Genomic DNA, 21,895 nt, shown 5'->3' on the forward strand with positions numbered 1-21,895 from the left:
GACCGTTCACCTAATATTACTCACACGCTCCTGGCCATGGAACAGTTAATTAGTGACCAACATGCCCCTTCGTCGTTTTCCTTGTGGCAGTCAATGTGGTCATGGCTGCCATCATTTTCCTGGACCTGGTTGCGTACCCTTATTATGTATATCATTATTATAATTGTAATTTTAGTTATTTTATGTTGCTGTATTCAATGTTTGCCTGCTCTTTTATCTACACTACTATCCTGTTGTTGTCGGACCGTCCCATCTGATTCTCTTAGCCCTAAGCAATTGTATCAAGCTAAATATCATATCCTTGCTAATCAGGATGAGGACTATAATCCTTTACTTAAATAAAAACGGAGGGAATGTAGGGAAATGATTCTGCTGTAGGCAGAACAGAGAGCATATTATTAGTCTAGCAATTTTCTATAAGTCTATGTATCTTTCCATATATCTATGTGCCATGTGGGCCTGTTCTTAAGGCAACAGGAAGAAGTGTTTTCTCATTTCCTCTTGTATTGTGTGACGAAAATTAGTAGGCGTCTGTAAGTATGCTTAGAAGCAATGTAATAGGCTGTAAACTGGAGGAGAGGCGTTTTATGGAGGCAATAAATCACTCTGATGGCTGGCGGGGGGGCTGAGTGTGGCATGCAGCCAGAGAACAAAGGAGCTGCTGGAGGGACACAGAGAGAATCAGCCTTCTCCCGGCCATGCTAAAAGAGTTAACTAAGAGCTAAGTAATCTGCAGTCTGAAGTCATTTATTTTACAGCACTCACATTCCCCAAGCCGGTCTTGGACAGAGAAGGCCCTCTCTCAAGGCCCCTCCCCATCAACGATCTCTGTGCTGGTGATGGGACAGAGAGGAGGGCATCCTCTGACAAACTTAAGCACCGAGAAAGACAAAGAGACAGTACCTGAACATGTAACTATAAAATGAATTCATGTCTCCAGGGCCAGAGAAACTGCTTCTAAGGGTACTAAAGGAACCTGAGCATCTGCCTCTAATCCTTGAGAATTCTTGGGAAACAGGTGAAGTCCTTAAGCACTGGAGGCAACTCAACATTATCCACATTTCAAAAAGGAGGAGAGAAGAAGCTGGGGAACTACCGATCTGTCAGCTTTATCAGGAAATGCAGTGGTGCCTCGCAAGACAAATGTAATTCATTCCGTGAGAATCAGTGTCTTGCGAAAAAAATCGTCTTGCAGGGTTCCCTATGGGAACCTTGCAAGATGAGTGAAATTTATTTGTCTTGCGAGGCATCGGGCTCGGGGGGAAAAAAGTCTTGCGAAGCATGGTCATAGAAGAAACGGTTTTGCGAGGCACCATAGCGATCGCAAAAACCAATCATCTTGTGGGTTTTTCGTCCCATGAGGCATTCATCTTGTGAGGCACCACTGTATATCAGCACAGTTCATTAAGCAATCCGTATGAAAGCACTCTGAAAACTGATTTCTAAGATTCAGTATGGTTTTCTCATAAGCAAGTCATGACAGACTAACTTCCCTTTTTTTGGTAGCATCATGAGGTTAGGGGACTAGTATGGACTTCTTTTGATTGTACAGTGGTGCCTCGCATAACGAGTGCACCGTTTAACAAAGAATCCGCATACCGATGCGGATTTCCCCATCGCTAATGTGAGGGCATCCTCGCATTGCGATGGGGGAACAGCTGTTCGGCGGTTCCAAAATGGCTGCTGGACACCCAAAATGGCCGCCGGAACACTAAAAATGGCCGCCCGGACACCCAAAATGGCCGCCGGGACACCCAAAATGGCCGCCACAACATGGGGAAACATCGGAGACCAGTGAGTTTTGAGCCCATTTGGAACGCATTAAACTTCGTTTAATGCGTTTAATGGGTTTCCCTGTCCCACTTAATGTTTCCCCATAGTGAAGGTTAATCCGGAACGGATTAACCTCGCTATGCGGGGCACCACTGTAGTAAGACTTCTCACAAGAGTCATAGAATTATAGAGCTATAAGGGATCCCAAGAATAACAGAAATGAGCTCCTTGCAAGAGCAGGAAATTCACTGCTATATATATAATCAGTTTCAATGAGATCACTAATCATCACTTATAGTTCTGTCTTTGAATCTTTTATCATGTACATAAAAGTTTGGAAAAGAGTGGCCTGCAGCCCTCCCTCAACCCAACTACACCCTCTGCAACCCCAGAGCCGTACACTCACCACCCCATTTAAGTGTTTAAAGAACTGTTCAAAACATCTCCTCACTTCCTCTAGGAGATGGAAGAGATTTCCCTAAACTTTGCTTACTTCTAGTTATGTAAAATGGTATCTCATGAACCTAGAACAGGATCAAATGAAAACATGACAAATTTGCTGCCTATTCTTTGCTTTGAAATAATTAAAAGATTTCTGTCAAGCCACCCAAATGTTTCACTACTCCTGCTGAAAAAGTCCTTTTGTATTACTGTTATTATTATTATTATCATTCCATCTACTCATAGCATTTCTACTTCCGTCGCAAGTCTCAGCATTCCCGTCTTAAGCATTCATCACTCAAGATTAACTCAGCCCCCAACCAACTACTTCATATTAGTTTGTCTGATCATTCATTCATTCCACTTTTGTACCACATGATTAACATGAAGCACTAGTCTGGATGGACGACTATAATAAAGCAAATACATTCATAAAACAGTAAGGGAAGTAATAATGAAAGTATATATAATAATTAAAAATAAGAACAGCAGAATCAATAAAGCAGCAGGGATGGTCAAACAGCAGAGCAGATTTGATAGATCCATTAGAGGTTGCTAGTAAAAGTTTCTCTGAAAAGCATAGTTTTAAGCAACATCTTGAAGATACAGAGGGTGAGGGCCAGGTGCAGCTCAACTGGGAGCCCATTTCTGAGAGGTAGTGCCACCACCATGAAGGCATGATTTCTGGTGGATGTCTTTCTGATCTCCCTCAGTATGGCAACCTATAGGAGCATTTCCTGCAAACTTCTGGTGGCACAGGTAGATGTTGTGGGGAAAAGGCACTCAGAAAGTAGATATAACTGTTTTGACTTTGAATGTACTAAACAATGATAATGTATTACATCCAAACCAGTTCCCCAGATTATTCAGTTAATAATCTTCTCTTTCCTTCACTCCTTTCCCAATTTATTTTACACATGAACTAAAATTGTTTGTTTATTAAGCAATCAAATGCTGCACCCTGCAATGCAAATTTTCAAAGTTCCACCTACCGCATTCTTCATCTTGGATACAGTGGTGCTGCTGGGCCATGTCAGATGAAGTTTGGAAGGTATTTGGTTCTCCAAGGCTCCACAGTAAAGATGGGGGTATTCGTATTAGTTTACCTCACAGGTGGGGTTAATGAGGGTCCAGCCCCATGGGGCTGGACGGTCCACTCACCAATCTGCCACGGACATGGCCAGCGTGATTCCACAAATGGCTCTGCTGGTAGGAGGACAAGCTCACCACAAAGTCGAAGAGTGGCGAGCAGATCATACACTGTGTCACCATTGGTAGAATCGCGCCATCCGCTTCTGTGGCAAATAAGTGAGTGGACCATCCGGCCCCATGGGGCTGGACCCTCGTTAACACCACCTGTGCGGGGATATTCATATACAAATACCTCCATCTCTACTCCACAGGTATCCTGTTCAACGTCTCCGCCTAAAGTCACTGGCTTATCCAGAGTCAGAATTAATGAACCACAACATGGTTCGCGATTCAACCACAACTCAGCATAACTGGGGTAAGAGTGATAACACTCACCAAATTTGGTCCAGAGGTCAACCACTTTGCATACATCAATATATGCTTAGTATTGTAATGAAAGTCAGAATCACACATTATTCATTTATGACTTGTAAGTTATAAGAGAAAACAAATGTTGTTTTCACAAGTACAGCTGGAGTTTTGAATATCTGGAATCAAGAGCTCAGCTGAAAATTGCTAGAATAATTTTTTACAAAAACAGGCACCAAGCCTACATTTTAGGTCTCCTTCCTTTATAATGAAAAAACACAAAATTTGTCTGCCAGTTCCCAGCTCGCATGCTCATTTTGTTTTCTCCATTCAAATTATTTCAAGGCATTAACGAACTATTGTCTAAAGAGATGTGTCTGCTTGAAAAAAAAATCTTCCTCAAGACGTATCACATTATGGTGAAAGTAACTGAAAGTAACCCTCCTCCCAGTCTAGTAGAGGAACTAGCTTTGAGCAACCTCTTCCACAATGGCCCCCCTGTATCACAGGCTATTATATTCTGCAGGTCCTCCAACCCTCTGAAATGCACTGAAGAGGGAAATGGAGGGGATGTTTTGAGAAGGAGCAAGAAAGGTTCGATTCTGTTGGCTCTATTGTCCACAAACCAACCAGATCATAGCAAAATAATTTGGAAACTTGTATAAACACAGACTTGTTCATGGGGAAATACTGTAATTATTTATTCTCTTGTAAACACTAATTCTTCCAGGATTTTATGACTCCCTGGCTTCCAAAGAATATACTACATATTTTACCTACCGTAGTTTTCGCTCCATAAGACGCACCTCTCCATAAGACGCACCAAATTTTTAGGAGAAGAAAACGAAAAAAATCTGTTTTCTTCTCCTAAAAATTGGTGAGCCTTATGGAGAGGTCTGTCTTATGGAACACAACCTAGGACCCTTTGGAGGCTCACCCAGACCCCCTGAAGGCCAGAGGGGGCAAAATCACCACCTTCTGGGGCTCTTTTGAGGTTTGGAAAGCTTCAGAAGAGCCCCAGAATGTGGCAATTTCGCCCCCTCTAGCCTGGTGGGGGGGCAGGGTGAGCCTCCAAAGGGTCCTAGAGTGTGTTCCAGGACCCTTTAGAGACTCACCCTGCCCCCCCGGGGGTCAGAGGGGGCAAAATCGCCACCTTCTGGGCTCTTTTAAGGCTTGGGAAGCTTCAAAAGAGCCCCAGAAGGTGGCGATTTTGCCCCCCCTGGACCCGTGGGGGGGGGGTAGTGTGGCAAGGGTCTGAGGGGGCCTTCCAGACCCTTGCCACGCTACCCGCCCACAGGGCCAGCATGGGCGAAATAGCGACCTTCCAGGACCTTTTGAGAAGCTTTCCAGCCTCTCAAAAGGTCCTGGGAGCTGGCGATTTCGCCTGCGCTGGCCCTGTGGGGGGTGGGAGTAGCGTGGCAAGGGTCTGGAAGGCCCCCTCAGACTCTTGCCACGCTACCCCCACCCCCCCACGGGGCCAGGGGGGGTAAAATCGCCAGCTTCTGGGAGTGTTTGGAGGCTCTCCAAGCCTCCAAACACTCCCAGACCCTGGCGATTTCGCCAGGGCTGGCCCCGTGGGGAGGTGGGGGCAGCCTGCTCCCTTGGACCCTTGCCACCCTACCCCCACCCCCCCACGGGGCCAGGGGGGGTAAAATCGCCAGCTTCTGGGAGTGTTTGGAGGCTCCCCAAGCCTCCAAACACTCCCAGACCCTGGCGATTTCGCCAGGGCTGGCCCCGTGGGGAGGTGGGGGTAGCGTGGCAAGGGTCCTGGGAGGCTCCCTCGGACCCTTGCCACGCTACCCCCACCCCCCACGGGGCCAGGGGGGGTAAAATCGCCAGCTTCTGGGAGTGTTTTGAGGCTTGGGAAGCTTCAAAACACTCCCAGAAACTGGCGATTTTGCCGGTGGGAGGAGCGTCGCAAGGGTCTGAGTGAGCTTCCAGGACCCTTGCAACGTTCCCCCACCTGTAAGCTGGCGATTTCGCCTGCGCTGGCCCCGCGGGGGGGTGGGGGAGCATTGCAAGGGTCCTGGAAGGCTCCCTCGGACCCTTGCGATGCTCCCCCCCACGAGGCCAGTGGGGGCGAAGTCACCACCTTCGCACCATAAGACGCACAGACTTTCTACCCCCCTTTTGGAGGGGAAAAAAGTGCGTCTTATGGTGCAAAAATACGGTAAATATCTTAGCAAACAATCATTATTTCTGTAGATGGGCAGGTATCAGATTACTGTTGTCTTCTGGGTGACAGTGTTGTAAAACATTTATTGCTCAGGTTCAGTTTTATACGGCTTCTGCAAGAAAACCTGACTTCTAGTGTAGTAAAATGCCCTGGTTTCTGATTGAAACTAAAGTACTAATTAAAAAGAAAAACATCCAGCATAGTATACTGTATTCCAGCTAATTCAACAGTGCAATCATTAGTAAACAAATTTGTTTACTAATAGCCACAAATATACCCATGACAGGATCTAACTACTCTCTTTTTACACAAATAATTCCCCACAATCATACTGACTCAGGAAGCAGAGAAGGACATAATGCCCTCCATGTGACTCAGAAAACACACATTTACAGTTGAGAAATTTCCCTGTTCTCCTGCGTTTCACAGACAGCATTCTTCATCTTTGGATATATTGATGATAAGTACACTGTGGGTCAACTTCCTTCTAGTTGACAACCAGTTTGGTTTAGGCTTGCTTGCCTGCTTGCTTTTTCTTTTACAAAATTCTTGGCCCAAAAAATGCTGAAGTCAAGGCATGTTTTGCAACCTTGTAATATTCAGAGGAAGTATGTATGAAGCCCAAATGATTGCTCTACTCAGCTCGTCAACAGAAGAACGTCCCCTTGGCATGCGCATGCTTCCAACTCTAACAGTTGACACCAATGGATCTAGTGTTCTTCTTTTGTCCCTTGTTAATTCTGAGGGACAGATTTGACTCAGGGTTTGTAAGATGAATTCCAGCTGCATCTCCCTGAGACTGATGCCCTTCTGGTGTAATTACTGAAATCGAAGGTTTATTTGGCTTTAATTTGGTTTTCTTCCTTCTTGCTTCAAGTGTCTCTCTGTCCTTTGTCATATACTTGCAAAAGCAAAGCTAGCCAACTTTACTTGAGAACACAAAGCCAACTGTTAAACCAAGTGTCACAGTACACCATTGTATTTGCTGCCCTGGTTCTGGTAATCAAATAACTAGTATGACCACGAATGTTTATTTAAAGAAGAATCCATAAAGAATTCTGCTATGTAACCTTTTTGAGGACTTTCTTAATCCACCTCGAAATGAAATCATCCCACCCACCACCCATAGACAGAAAAAGAGTTACAAGCTGAGGTTCTGAAGGATGCTGGTGATGTTTTTAAGTTCCTGGACAATGCTGCTTCCACTGTAATGTTAAATAAATCTTTCAGATTTCCTCCCCTAGGAGCTAGGTTCTGCACAGGTAGGTTCTGCACAGAAAGAAGAATCCTTTTTTTAAAGCATCCCTCTTCTTTTCAAACAGGGTGCTGAAAAAGTTGAGAAAAGAAGTGGAGAGGAACTAGGCACTCCTACCTAATACTGTTCAGGACATGATTTAATGTAATGCCTGAATGTGGCATCTATCATTCAGACAGTTCTTTTCTTAAATAAGAAGTTACATTAGTTGGTTTTGTCATGCCTAATAAAACAAAATGAAAGGTGTGGGGCACTTTTTAAGACTAGCAGATTTATTTTATCACAAACACTGATTGATTATAATCCATTTGTGCCTAAAGACATAGGGTAATCCATAAAATCTCACATTAAATTCCATCATTTCAGTTTCAAGGGTGCCACAAGCCTTTGTTTTTGTTTCACTATGCTTGTCAAATGTTTCATTATACTTGCTGGAAAATCCTGTGTGCTTAACAAGGCTGGAAAGAATTCTGCAGAGAACAAATATCTTTGTGAGCAGGACGGCCACCTAAAACCAAGACAACATTAACAAAATACAACATAACCTTCAAGCAACTCTGCAAGAAACTGTAGAATGCCTTGCACTACTTTGGCAGTGGTTTTCCCACTTTGGTGGTGATTAGACTTGATGACCTTTGGGTCCATTCCCTCTTCACAATCCTATCATTTTACGGAGAGACAAGAGAGGTAAAATGCCCTTTAAAAGGAGTAGTACAGACTACTGTAACTTCTCTACTTGCTAGGCAAGGCTGACAGGAGGAAATGCAATCCCACAATGGAGAACATGTCTGTAAGACTTGGGAAAACATTTTAACATATGACATCATGTTAGTCAGGAAATCGGAAATAAGTTATTCAAGTACAATAGAAGATGCATGCAGACGGTTAGCCTGAAATCCTATGCACACTTACATGGAAGTAAGCCCACTGAACTCACTAGGATCTACTCCTATGTATATATGTGTACGACCACAATGTAAAATACAAAGTTGCAATGATGTATATAAACAAAAATAAAGCATTTCAGGTAGTTATGGCAGATAAATGAAATGAACAACATATTTACATTACTATTTTGAAAGTTTTCCCTTGCTTTAGTCAACTGAATGTAGCGCCCTGTATGTGTGAACAGATAGGAAAGTAACAGTTACCAGTAAATAATCTGTGAGATACCAAATTCTATACATACACAGCTAAAAAAATAATAAAAATAAGAATAATCAAAATTTACCTTTTCTGTATTGTAATACAAAGATTTCAGTGTAGTAAACAAGGGTGGGCAGCCTTTACTGAAGTGGACCCTCAGAAATTTATCCATCAGTTCTCTAAATTTCTCACCTAAAAACAAAAATGTATTCAGTTATACTTCAACACTTTCATGCTACACTCCTGATTTTCTGCTTTTGTTTGAATGACTAATTACCAAAACTGAAAAGCACCATTGAGAAAAATGGGCCGGGCTATCCAAAATATTTATGTTTTTTGGTAAAAACCCACAACCTTTATTTCTCTACAAAATTATGCAAATTTGCTGAATTTGCATAGTTTATAGAGGCTGTCCTTCATCTTCTCTTTAGAATGCCAGGTGCAGATTCTGGACTCTCCTTTTGTTAATTCAAAAAACATAGGGTGTCCATGGGCAATGAAAGTTATTGTTGGGCAGCTGCAGCCCTTTGAGAGCCATGGAGGCGGAAAATAGGACTCCTAAGCCTCTCAAAATTGCTCACTCAGTCCAGTTGCTCACTGGATTAAAAAGTGTTTTATTACTCCACAGATCCAAATGCATCCTCAAAATATTGATCTGACCCTGCAGATGGTGTTCAATCCTCTCAGAAAAAGGGGGAACATCCCTTAAACAGTCAAATTAGTCAAACCATTGACAAGATGGTAAAATGTTTATCTTATCTGGCTTCAGTCTTGGTTTATTATCCTAAGGGGTGGTTTGGAAGGTTTCCTGCCTCCTCTGTATAAGACGATGAACAGAGGTTGATATGTTGATATGATTGCCAACATATGGGTAACACTATCCCAGATAACTTTTCAGCTAAACGCTGGAAAGCACAGGGAATGTAATAGAGCCCCGAGACACAAGTAGAAGAGTTGGCACCAATCCCTCTTTTCCTGCTGTAGAACATGCAGGATAGGCATGCTGCGGGAAATACATTTCACTCCTTGTGACTGGGCGACTCAATAAACAAGAACCCAAACCCTAAAGGCTTCTCTCCTCTTTACTAGCGAGTGACCTCCAGTACTGGGCTGCTGAATTTTATATAAGGAGTTAATGGAAAGGTTGCTTACTGTAACTGTAGTTCTTTATCTGTGAATTCACATTACTGAGAACTTAAAATACAGTTAGCCCCACTCTAACACATGCTGCATGCTTCTCCACCCAACCATTATTCCGCTTTTCCCGTTACATATGTAATAGACAGAGAAGAAGTTGGGTGGGTTATGTGAATTCAAAGATGACCAAAGAACTACAGTTACAGTTAAGTAACCTGTCCTCCTTTGTGGCCCCTGTGATTCACACTATTGGGTGAATGACAAGTTCACTTACTGGTCTATAGGATGTCACACCAACACAGAAGATATTACCATGCAGCCAAAGGATGCGTTGAGTTTTGCCCTGATGTCCAGTCTACATTGTTTGATATCACAGGATGGGGCCATGTAGTTACCTTACAAACTTCAGTCATCTAGACTTCTTTTAGGAATGCCATGAAGGCAGAAACCACTCTATTAGAGTAACCCTTTAAGGAATCAGGCAATGTATTCTTTGCTAACTTGTATGACAGGGTAATTGCAGAAACCAGGGAGCTGACATTCTTTGGGAAGATACTAGTTGACCTTGTTTGTTATCCTGATAATACAAAAGTAATGTATTATATCTGGACACATAGGATGCTAACGCTCTACAGACATCTAGAGTTTTTAGCAATTCCAATGATGGTGCCAGGAAGAAAATCTGGAATTTTGAAACAACCTTAGGCAAGAAATACACATCTGTAGACAAAACAACCTCGTCTTTGAAGAACTGTAGAAATAGTGAGTTGCATCTCAATGTGCCTAGCTCAGTTAGTTGCCTTTCTTGCCAATGTGATGGCCACCAGAAACACCAGTGTAAGTGGGTTCTGTACCAGTCTTAGGCAATTCTTCATCAGGCGATACAAATGACAATTCAGAATTGTTAATAAACAAACTTTTATTAATACAACTATTAGTGTCTTCTTTATTATACTGTATTCAACAGAACTTTTGTATTGTTAATTGGGGAGGGGAACTCTCCCAAAACCACAACAATGACTTTTCGTTATTTAAATCTTTTCGTAGTAAGTTCCTTTGTCTCGAGCCTTCACTACCTCCATCGTGCGGCATTCTTCTGTCTTTCCTGCTCGTGCTTCTGTCTCTGGCTTTCTCTCTTGTTCTGTCACTACATCCCACGTTTGTCTTATGGTCTGATCTATCCTAGTTGTTTGAGGGGATGGCTCACTCTCTTGCACTTTCTCTGTGAGAGAAAACTCTGATTTCAAGCCTCCACTGCCCTGTGACTAGATCCACTCATGGAAACGGCTTCAGGAGTTAACCTAGAGCAAAATCCGGAGCTGGAGTCCCAAAGGCAGTTCGTGTCATTCTGCCAACTCCTGCGACATTGCTGGAACCAGTTGTATTGGCTCTTGCCTTTCCATTGGACCATTTCAGCAATGTGGAGAGGGGGGGGGATCTGCTGCTTGGGCAACAGCCTATCCTCCACATAACTTTGCCCAGGCTTCATGCTCTGGAGAGGACACTGCTCGATACAGAGCACGTTACCATGGTCTCTCGAGACTGAAGGATGCCTATGCTATACCTGGAGCAAGATTGAGATAACTCCACAAAGGTTAAATTGGAGACAGGCTCCTTTTGGGGGGAAAAAGGTATTAGGATCATGGATTCTATAGAAGTGGTTGATCCTGCAGGAGATGGTATGTGAAAAAAACAGTTTCGTTCAGGAGTGTTTTGCTGTGCTTAAGAGAGAAGGCAGCATGGATATATGTAGTGGTGTAGTAGTGGCTTTGGAGATGGGGTTGTAGAAATGATCAGATGGTCTTGCAGTAAGTCTATATATCTGCAGCTCTAAGGACTTCACCATACAAACCATAAGCTGAGCATAGGTCTGAAAGTCCTTAGCTGGGGATGGTGGGTCCGGGTCCACAAGGTCAGATTCAGGTGAAGACAGGAGGACTGATTGTGTTTGGGGTCAAAGATTGGTTCAGAGGGCTCAGGACCTGGAGGTGAGTCGACCAACTGTTGATTGACATCTGACTCATAGAGTGGATCCATATGGTACTGCTGTATTGGAGCTGACTGATGGTGTCAAGTCCTCAATGCCAAGGCTGTTATATTAGATGGCTGAAGTTGGGTATCATCAAAGTCGACTGGGCCCTCAAAGTAATATTGATGAGAGTGAGACTGCTATTGAGGGGCTGGATGTTGTTGATACTGATGGGGTTCCTGGACCAACAAAGACGTTGATGGACCACACTGGAGCACTGTAGAATGGACAGAGATAGGTGAGGCAGAGCTCAAGGATTGCCCTGTGTCCGGTGCCTGCAGAGGAAAACAGCATGCTGTCGGTGCCAAGAAAGCAGTCGGGGCCAAAGAATCAGTAGGAGCCTGGTGAGGTTTCTTTGGAGCTGGCGGATGGTTGGTGTTGAGTGGTGGTGGTCAAGCTATATGATTATGGCTCCTCTTCAATGCTGATGGTTCCTTTCGGGAAAAGGAACGCTTCGATGGAGTTGATGTGCCGGGGAGGGTGGCCATCTTGTAGTAACAGGTGGAAGCCTTGGTGTAGCACTGCTCAGGGCAAATGGGCTCCCGGTAATAGTGCCAAGGTTGGTGATAGCCAGATTCCGTGAAGAGAGGCAAGCTGGAGAACTAGCAAATCGACATTGGGGCACTGATTTACAAACGGGTTGCACCACGGTTTTCCCAGGCTGGAGAGATTCCTCCCAGAGACAGAGTAAGCCTGGAAAGCTGACTATGAAGGACACTGTATCTGAAGTTTTTACAATGCAAACAGAAGGTTGTCTGGTAGGCCTCTCCGAGACAGAAAAGCCACTTAGCATGGCTGTCAGAGAAGGGAAATTTGATATTACATATGATGCAATGTTTAAATAGGCCTGTAGAGGCCATGAACTATAAGAATGGGGGGTGGCAGTTTCTCTTTCTCTTTCCTATAAGAATGAACTCACAGAAGCTGAACAGGAGCAACAAACAAGACTCTCAATGTGGTGGCTGAGAGAAAGCTGAGGGGAGAGTCTTGGTGCCAAAGTACATATATTGTGTATGTGACGTGGCTATACTAACATGTTTCTTCCTGACTGCAGAAGCTCAGGAATGTTCTGACGAGGCGCCACACATGTGAGGTTTATAGCGCTGCCCCTGTGCATACGTTCCTATGGGAAACCGTGTTTCGGTTTGCAAATTTTTCACAATACGAAACATCCCAGAGAATACATTAAATTCGTAAACTAAGGTACCACTGTAAGCAAGCAAGCAAGCAAGCAAGCAAGCAAGCAAGCAAGCAAGCAAGCAAGCAAGCAAGCAAGCAAGCAAGCAAGCAAGCAGTCATGCATCAGTAATCCAATGGGTCAAAACAGTATCAAATGTCTAACTTTATTTGCATTGCCAAGATACATAGTGGTTATTCAACTGTCCTCCTAGTCTGGCTTAGGAGATCTGTTTTGAACTCTGCAGGGACTACCCACACCAGAAAAAATAAAATTAAAGCTATTCCTGTCAGTTCCAGTTGGCCACATAATTCAACACCCATAGTGCCAATCATGTGACCCAGTTTAGCCTATAGGCTCAAAAAAGTCATAGTAAATTGAGACTGCAGTCTGTCTGAACCCACAACTGGTCTCTCTGTTTAAATCTTGCTATCTGCCTACCATCTAAAACAGTGGTTCCCAACCCTGGGTCCCCATATGTTCTGGGACTACAACTTCCAGAAGTCCTGGCCAGCACAGCTAGTGGCAAAGGCTTCTGGGAGTTTTAGTCCAATAACACCTGTGGATCCAAGGTTGGGAATCACCAATCTAGAGAATGCAACAGGGTCTATTGTACATTTTTAAATACACTATTGATATTTCCCTCTTATTATCAAAATACTATCTTCCAGTAAGGACAAAACATGAAGCACTGAACAATGGAGTAAATTTAGAAGTGAAATATATAAAGTTACCTGTGACAAAGTTTAGAGGTAATCTTCTAGGTGAAACAGCTCTTGGATGTTGCCTACTTATTCCTTCGTATACTTCTAGCCTTTGTTCTAAAGTGCCTGTTGGTGAATAATAAATATAAATCTGTAACCATTTTATGCAGTAAACACTGAAACCACAGTGTCATAATTATAGAAAACATGAAAAAATGTTGTGAGATTTTATCTCCCTCCACTTCAATAAGAGTCCTAGTATACATAGCAGAGGTGGACAACATACAAAAGTCCAGGAGCCACACATGACCTCCCTGGATCTTGGGAGGACTGCATCTACTGCTGTGACCCATAACGCACAATTCTTCCACAATTTTTTTGTACTAAAAGCCCCTTTTGCCATTTAGTGGCTTATTCTTACAACAACAACAACAACAACAACAACTACTACTACTACTACTACTACTACTTATCATCATCATCATCATCATCATCATCATCATCATAAGAAGAAGAAGAAGAAGAAGAAGCATGTGAGGGAGTGGGTGTGGAAAGCCCTAAAATTATGGCAAAATTGCCCCCACACCTCCTAAAGGTGGGTATGGCACTGGGGATGCATTTGGGCTAAATACCCTTTACATCAGTATACAGTATCTCAAGTGATATCTTTTGATAATAAGAAACAGGTGATGAGGTTTAAATCATTAGCATTTTTTTAATCTTATGTTATCCATCAAGTCATAACCAACTTATAGTAACCCTAAGAGGGCTTTCAAGATAAATGAAATATTTGTGGTTTTACCAGTTCCACTCCCCCAGTGAGTTTCCATAGCTGAGTGGGTATTCAATCCCTGGCCTCGAGAGTCCTAACCTGTTACTCTATCCACTACACCACATGGGATAATACTTTTACCCAGCTTTATTTACATTAACAGATTCTACCACTGTACCATTTATCTCAAGGTATGATTTAGCACTTAATGTTTAATATATTATTATTATTTATTTATTTATTTAATTTATATCCCGCCTATCTAGTCGCGGTGGACTACTCTAGGCGGCCAACAGCAGAGATAAAATACAGTAACATAAAACAACATAATTACAACAACAATTAAAAGTAGGGAAACAATAAAGGAGAGAAGAAAATCAAGAGTAATCTTGTGAGAAGGCCTGCGGAAACATCCAAGTCTTTAATAGGTTCTATTAAATAGGCTTTCATTTATATTATATAAACTGTTTCCACATGCTTTTAATTGTCATCCTAATCAATAAATTTAATAATAGAAGGTTTGAAAACAGCAACAACATCTTTTGATTACTTCATCTGTATTATGTCTTTGTAATAAACACAATTTTATACAACAGAACTTTGTCAACAATGTCAAAAATCAATCTGGAGCACATAAATATCTCTTTTAGAAATCACACGCTGGAGGAGCAAGAGAAATTATCAGAGTAAAGCAAATCAAGAAAAATAGTAGTTCTGTTATAATATAGCTAAAATCCTGTTCAGTAAATTGGGCAGTGTAAGCCCAATGACATCAGCAGCAGCAACAATTTTTCAGAAATAAAACACTCCTGATTCTCCTCTAAAATATCCTGAGGATGCTCTGCAATCCTTTTCATCAGTGGGGCATCTTTGGAGTGTGGGGTGGGGACTCAGACTCCAAAGGAAAGAAAAACCCAAATCATTAAAAAGATGTATTTTAATTCAGTTAGGAAAGCAGTCATTTGACTCAACTTCTAGTTTTTCCCAATCATCAGATTTTAATATTTTAAGCTTAATGATTATTTCAAGACGATAAATATTAGATATTATGATAATGAAATTCAAAGATAATTTCTTTCCCAAGCACAGAAGTTTCAATTACTAAATGTAACCCTAACAAAAAAAAAGGTACAGACCAAAGTTTACAACTTGTACCACTTACGTGCTTGTAGAGCCTTTTCCAGGCCTTCATAGTAATGCCAATTTTCTGAATTCCGATCAATGAGCTCTTTGTATATTTCAGAAGCTTCTTTTAGTCGTCCCAACTTTAATAACATTTCTCCTAAAGCAACAATAGCAGTACAATAATAAAATATCAGGTGTAGTTAGACCACTGGTTCTTAACCTTGGGTTACTCAGGAGTTTTGGACTGCAACTCCCAGAAGCCTTCACCACCAACTGTGCTGGCTGGGGTTTCTGGGAGTTGCAGTTCAAAAGCATCCGAGTAACAAAGGTTAAGAACCACTGGTTTAGACAAGCAGCCTACAGCTGGTAGTCCAAATCTTGGGTTTTGGAAGATTAAAAAAGACAAATTCTTATGGATTCTTGTTACATGGAAGTTGATGGGAATATTATGTGGCAACCTGTTAATCATATAGCCTGCCCCAGCTATCTTTTTCCACATCAGTTTTCATCAAGCATGATGAATGTTGATTTAGAGATAATGGCAGACATCATGGCGATCCACATAATTCATGTGATCATGCCTCTCATACCTCCTTCCTCCACTACTACATTCGGCATACAACGTAGAAGCAGATCCAGCCATTTCCACAATGCACAAACGTACTCTAACTTTGTTTCATAAGCACTGATAGTTCTCAGAACAGTTTGTACAAGCAAGAAAACATTAATTTATTCACCACATCCATACAATATCTATCACATCTGTATTATGCCTTCCCTCTCCTGTCTCCCATATAAAGCTTTCTGTGATGTTATAAAATGCTATTTTCTAAGTTAGAAAAATATCTAGGTCATAAACTTTCTTAATAAGTCATAACCATATAAATGTCCTAATAAAACCTAGTTTAACAAAATGTATTAAAAGTATTAAGCTTAAGCAAGTTAATCAAATCACATCAATAGAAATCTTACCGTTTCTCTGCTCTAATAATGCTTGTCAAGTATCATATTTGCTCCTTAAACTAGCCATCTATTTCAATCATATTTATATCTTTTTCCAATTGTTTTTATTTCATAGAATCATAGAAAATTTGAGTTGGAAGGGACCTATAAGGCCACCGAGGCCAACAACCTGTTCAATGCAGGAATCAAAATCAAAGCAGATCAGACAGATGCTTGTCCAATCTGCTTTGATTTCCTTCTTATCTTTTTTACCAACCAGGTTTTTCTCATCCAGGAATTTCTGAGTCTGCAACAACAATTTAAAATCCCATTTAATTTGCTCTTCATTTTTCTGGCTTAGAAACTACATTATCATATTTTGGCTAGTTTCTGCAACTGCAAGAAATCCCAAAGCAGGCATTTCTGATTCAGGTTTTTCTAAAGTAGGAAAACCTATAGCTCATATAATTACTTTTTTCAAAAGATGGTACTACTGGATTACAAATGCCATTTCAAACCACATTATATAATTTACCTCTTTTGTTTACAATCTCACATTTTTGTTTACAAATTCTAACCACAACATTTACTGAGAAGTTAAACAGTCGTTCAGTTGCCAAAATGATTATGAATTCAGTGACCTTGTTCTGCCAGAGCTGACTAGTTGTTTTAATAATGGGGACTTTTAAAAAAATCAATTCTGTTCAAGCCGCAAATTTCATTTTCAAAGCCCTTTTTTTACTAATTCTCCTAAACATACAAGCTTCCAAACCTTGCCTGGAGCTTCGCTCCAAAGCAAGAAATCTAGATGCAAGAATATAATAGTTATTTAAGCATGTGAAGACTTACCTTTGATTTCATTGATCATGAGCTTATCACATATCTGCCTTTCGTAAGTTTCTACATGTTCCAAAGATTCTTGAAACAGATCTGCTTCTCTCATCACTTGATTCTGGTACAATAATAATTCACTATACTCATAATCTATTTTGTTAGGAGGAATCTGGAAAATAAAAGAGTCGTTACATTTATACAAACAGGAAAAAGTACAACTTCACAAAGCTTAGATTATCAGTTCTAGAAAAAAAGTGGAAATTAAATTAAAGACTTGGATATAAGAAGCAAAAAAATTATTGCTACAAAAATATTAGAGTAGAGGTTGCTGCTGTTTAACTACTGATGCTGAAGGAAGGAAAAAAGGAAGGAAGGGACAAAATATTACAACACCTGAAGACTAGTATATTTGTTTTGTGTCTACTTTTGTGGATCAAAATCCATTTATTAAAACACATGCTCATAATACAGTGGTGCCTCGCTTAACGGCGATAATCCGTTCCAGGAAAATCGCCGTTAAGCGAAAACATCGTAAAGGAAAAATAAAAAGCCCATTGAAACACAATGAAAACCTTTCAATGCATTCCAATGGGCTTAAAACTCACCGTCCAGCGAAGATCCTCCATATGGCAGCCATTTTCACTGCCTGTATAGCGATGAATCTGTCCCTAAACACAGCGGGGAGCCATTTTATTTACCCGGTGGCCATTTTGAAACTGCCGATCAGCTGTTGGAAAATTGTCGTTTTGCAAAGAATTGGTTCCCGAAGCAGGGAACTGATCATCGCAAAGCGAAATTCCCCCATTTAGACCATTGTTTTGCGATCGCAAAAAGATCGTCGTAATGCGGATTTGTCGTAATGCGGGGCAATCGTAAAGCGAGGCACCACTGTATACCAGTTGTATTTATGCATATCTCCATGATGACCATGGTCATGAACAAGTGAAAATACAGATAACAGACAAATAAATAATACATAGTTAAGAAAGGAATTAAAATATAAAAATAAAATTGTAGGTGAACAGCTATCTGCTAGGTAGGTCTGACTGCCAGAACTAGTACTATTAGTTTCTAGGGCAGAGGTCAGTGAGAGAATTCTTTTACACACTTAAAATATTACAAAAAAGGGTTATTACTATATTTTATTTTTCAATTCCTGGGGCAGAATGCCTTAGATAATTATTTGCCCAAACCAATAACTACTAAAGAGCTATGTCTATATGTTACCTGAATTTATTTAGGAGGAAAGCTCACAGAACTCAATGAGACATACTATCACTTCATTAATGCACTTAAAATCTTACATGATAAATATATCTGCAGTTGCATAATAAAATGACTATACATATTTCACAATTCAGCTCTTCCTACAACAAAGTATTTATGTGTGAACTCAATGTAAACAGAAACAACAACCTATTCATGTTTTCCTTAGTATTTTGCAATATTAAAAAAGAAGACAAATGTAATAGGAAATATACCAAAAAATTAAGAAGTTAATAAACCTCTTTCCCTTTATCATTTATTGGTATGGACAGAGGAAAGAAATTAGAAAAACAATCTTACCTGTTGGGTTTTTCTAAATTCTTCCAGTAGCTTTAAGGCCATATCATAATCCTTCAACAAATGATATGCAATTGCATATCCAATCCATGAAGCCCTCTGAGTAGGTCGCAGCTGGAGTAGCTGATATCTGGTTTCCTTTAAAGAGATTAATATAAATAGGCAACCAAATAACACAAGCCTGTAATTATTAAACAACACTGCAAAATAAGTCTTTGGTTGAAAAAAATGGCTTAAAGAAAAAGGCAACACCCAAGTTAGAAAGGTTCATCAGGACCCCTTGCAAGGTAAACTAGGAACCTGTCGTAATAATTGACTTTATTTATATTAACTAGGAAGAAAACATGACTCCCCACTGAAACTGTCCTAGAATAAGATAAACAGCAAGCAGCACAGAATCCAAGCCAACTCTCAACTTCTTACCAAAAATTCTTCAATTCTATTGGTTTTTTTACTTTGTTCTACTTCCATATAGCTTTTTTCCCTAACTACTGCATGCTATGGCAGAGAGGAATGATCTCAGCTGTACTCAAAGCAAAATTCAGATTAAGCTGGGAGTCTGCCTTGGAGGCCATATCAACATGATGCCTATCCCTACTCCATGGAAAGACCGGTGGTTTTTAAAATCAGCCTTGAACAGGCTTGCTTTAAAATGTATTTCAAGAAGGCATCAAAGCAATGCTGATAGTTTATATATTTGATCAACAAGTGGACAGTTACTCACTGATATCCGTGTTCTTCGAGGGGTCATCTATGAATTCACACAACTGGGTTCTGTGCCTGTACAAGCATCTCACAGAAATTTCCCAAGCTGACTGCCTCTTATGACCAAATAAAGGACTTTACAAGGTACAATATAAGAGAAAAATTCCAATTTAAAAACAGGCAATTAAAATAGCTCACTGAGGTGCTTAGCAATAGTCAAATAATGTGTGTGTTTAAGTCAGACCTGATATATAGCAACCCTAATAGGGCTTTCAAGGTAAGTGAGATATTTAAAGAGTGGTTTTACCAGTTCCATTACCCCAGTGAGTTTCCATGGCTGAGCAGAGATTCGAACCCTGTTATATCCAGAGTCCTAGTCCATCACTCCATCCACTACCATAGACTGGGAATTTAGTACAATCATAATATCCTTTAAAACAAACATCCAGACATACTGATCATACTAATGAAAATTATATAACATTGTGGCCTTTAACAAGAATGCAGCTTCTTGACTCCACATTGTACTACATACAGCAAGTGCTAGATAACTGATTTATCAGTGAACATTGCTTCCAGGGGAAGAGATGGAGGCAGTGACAGATGTTACTTTCTTGGGCTCCATGATTACTGCAGATGGTGACAGGAGCCACAAAATTAAAAGACGCCTACTTCTTGGGAGGAAAGTAATGACAAACCTAGACAACATCTTAAAAAGCAGAGACATCACCTTGCCAACAAAGGCCTGCATAGTCAAAACAATGGTTTTTCCAGTAGCGATGTATGGAAGTGAGAGCTGGACCATAAAGAGGGTTGACCGCTGAAGAATTGATGCTTTTGAATTGTGGGGCTGGAGGAGACTCTTGAGTGTCCCCTGGACTGCAAGGAGATCAAACCTATCTGTTCTGAAGGAAATCAACCCTGAGTGCTCACTGGAAGGGCAGATCCTGAAGCTGAGGCTCCAGTACTTTGGCCATCTCATGAGAAAAGAAGACTCCTTGGAAAAGACCTTGATGTTGGGAAAAGTGTGAAGGCAAGAGGAGAAGGGGACGACAGAGGATGAGATGGTTGGACAGTGTCATCGAAGCAACCAACATGAATTTTACACAACTCTGGGAGGCAGTGGAATATAGGAGGGCCTGGCGTGCTCTGGTCCATGGGATCATGAAGAATCGGACACGACTAAACGACGATGTTGGAGCGGGCAACTCCAGGCACTGCTGGATAAAACGGATTTTCTGGATCCATTTCAATCGGGTTTCAGGCCGGGTTTTGGTACAGAGACTGCTTCGGTCGCCCTGTACGATGACGTTTGCTGGGACAGAGACAGGGAGAGTGTGACACTGTTGATATTCCTGGACCTCTCAGTGGATTTCGACACCATCGACTATGGTGTCCTTCTGGATAGGCTGGCTGGGTTGGGAGTTGGGGGCACTGTTTTATGGTGGTTCCACTCCTTCCTGGCTGACCGTGTCCAGAGGGTGCTGCTGGGGGACAGTTGCTCTGCCCCATGGCATTGATGTCATGGGGTTCCTCAGGGCTCGATATTGTCCCCCATGCTGTTTAACATCTACATGAAACCGCTGGGAGAGGTCATCAGGAGGTTTGGGCTGAGGAGTTAGCAATATGCTGACGACACTCAGCTCTACCTCTCATTTTCCACCAATCCAGGTGAGGCGGTTTCTGTGCTGAACTCGTGTCTGGACCTGATAATGGACTGGATGAGGGTTAATAAATTGAAACTCAATCTAGACAAGACCGAAGTGCTGTTAGTGGGTGCTTCGCCGGACAGGTTGGAGGGCCATTTTCCTGCTCTGAATGGGGTTACACACCCCATAAGGGACAGGGTCTGCAGCCCGGGGGTGCTCCTAGACCCCAGTCTGACTCTGGAAGCCCAGGTGGACTCGGTGGCCAGGGGCGCCTTCCTTCAGCTGTGGAAACTGTACCAGCTATGGCCCTACCTAGACGAACGGAGTCTCATGACAGTTACACATGCACTAGTAACATCTCATAGAGATTGTTGCAATGAGCTCTACATGGGGCTGCCTTTGAAGATGGTCCGGCAACTGCAACTGGTCCAGAATCGAGCTGCACGGCTGGTGAGTGGTGCGACCGCTAGGGAACATATCCAGCCAATTCTGTTTAAGTTACATTGGCTACCAATTGCTGCCCGGGCCCAATTCAAAGTGCTTGTTTTGACATATAAAGCCCTAAATGGCTTGGGCCCTGGATATCTGAAGGACCGCCTCCTTCCATATGAGCCTACCCAGCAGTTAAGATCTAGCCAGGGGGCCCTTTTGAAAGAACCGTCCCTCAAGGAGTTAAGAGGGACAGCTTGCAGACAAAGGGCCTTTTCGGCAGCTGCCCCCAGACTATGGAACGACCTCCTGACTGAGATTCGTCTGGCGCCGACGTCGATGACATTTCGGCGCCAGGTCAAAACCTTCCTTTCCAGAAAGCTTTTAATTGAAATAACATCAACTGTGGGTCCTGATGGCAATTTTTAGAGTATCTATTTTAATTGTATTTTAATCATTTTATCTTTTATTGTATTTGAATTGAATTTTAATTGTTGTAAGCTGCCCAGAGACCTTTGGGTAGAGTGGGTGGCATATA

At 41.8% G+C, this 21,895-nt stretch overlaps 1 protein-coding gene across 7 annotated transcripts in view; it reads right to left on the bottom strand.

Annotated features, from left to right (window-relative positions):
• The window catches only part of NAA16 (N-alpha-acetyltransferase 16, NatA auxiliary subunit), a 107,880-nt gene that overhangs the window by 57,528 nt on the left and 28,457 nt on the right, over window positions 1-21,895 (bottom strand). For 5 of the 7 annotated variants that reach the window (XR_013543689.1, XR_013543690.1, XR_013543691.1 and 2 more), the window contains exons 5-9: window positions 18,578-18,712; window positions 17,027-17,180; window positions 15,273-15,392; window positions 13,369-13,464; window positions 8,377-8,483 (exon numbers count right to left, since the gene is read on the bottom strand). Coding sequence is in view for 4 of the 7 variants with exons in the window: in XM_020804244.3 (XP_020659903.3) it covers window positions 8,377-8,483; window positions 13,369-13,464; window positions 15,273-15,392; window positions 17,027-17,180; window positions 18,578-18,712 (612 nt within the window). In the remaining 3 variants the exon portion in view is untranslated. Of the gene's footprint in view, window positions 1-6,039; window positions 7,616-8,150; window positions 8,262-8,376; window positions 8,484-13,368; window positions 13,465-15,272; window positions 15,393-17,026; window positions 17,181-18,577; window positions 18,713-21,895 lie in introns of those variants that run through there. The other 2 variants (XM_020804246.3, XM_072994763.2) reach the window with 2 other exon arrangements.

The sequence above is a fragment of the Pogona vitticeps genome, chromosome 3 (assembly GCF_051106095.1).
Source record: "Pogona vitticeps strain Pit_001003342236 chromosome 3, PviZW2.1, whole genome shotgun sequence".
NCBI classification, from domain to species: domain Eukaryota; kingdom Metazoa; phylum Chordata; class Lepidosauria; order Squamata; family Agamidae; genus Pogona; species Pogona vitticeps.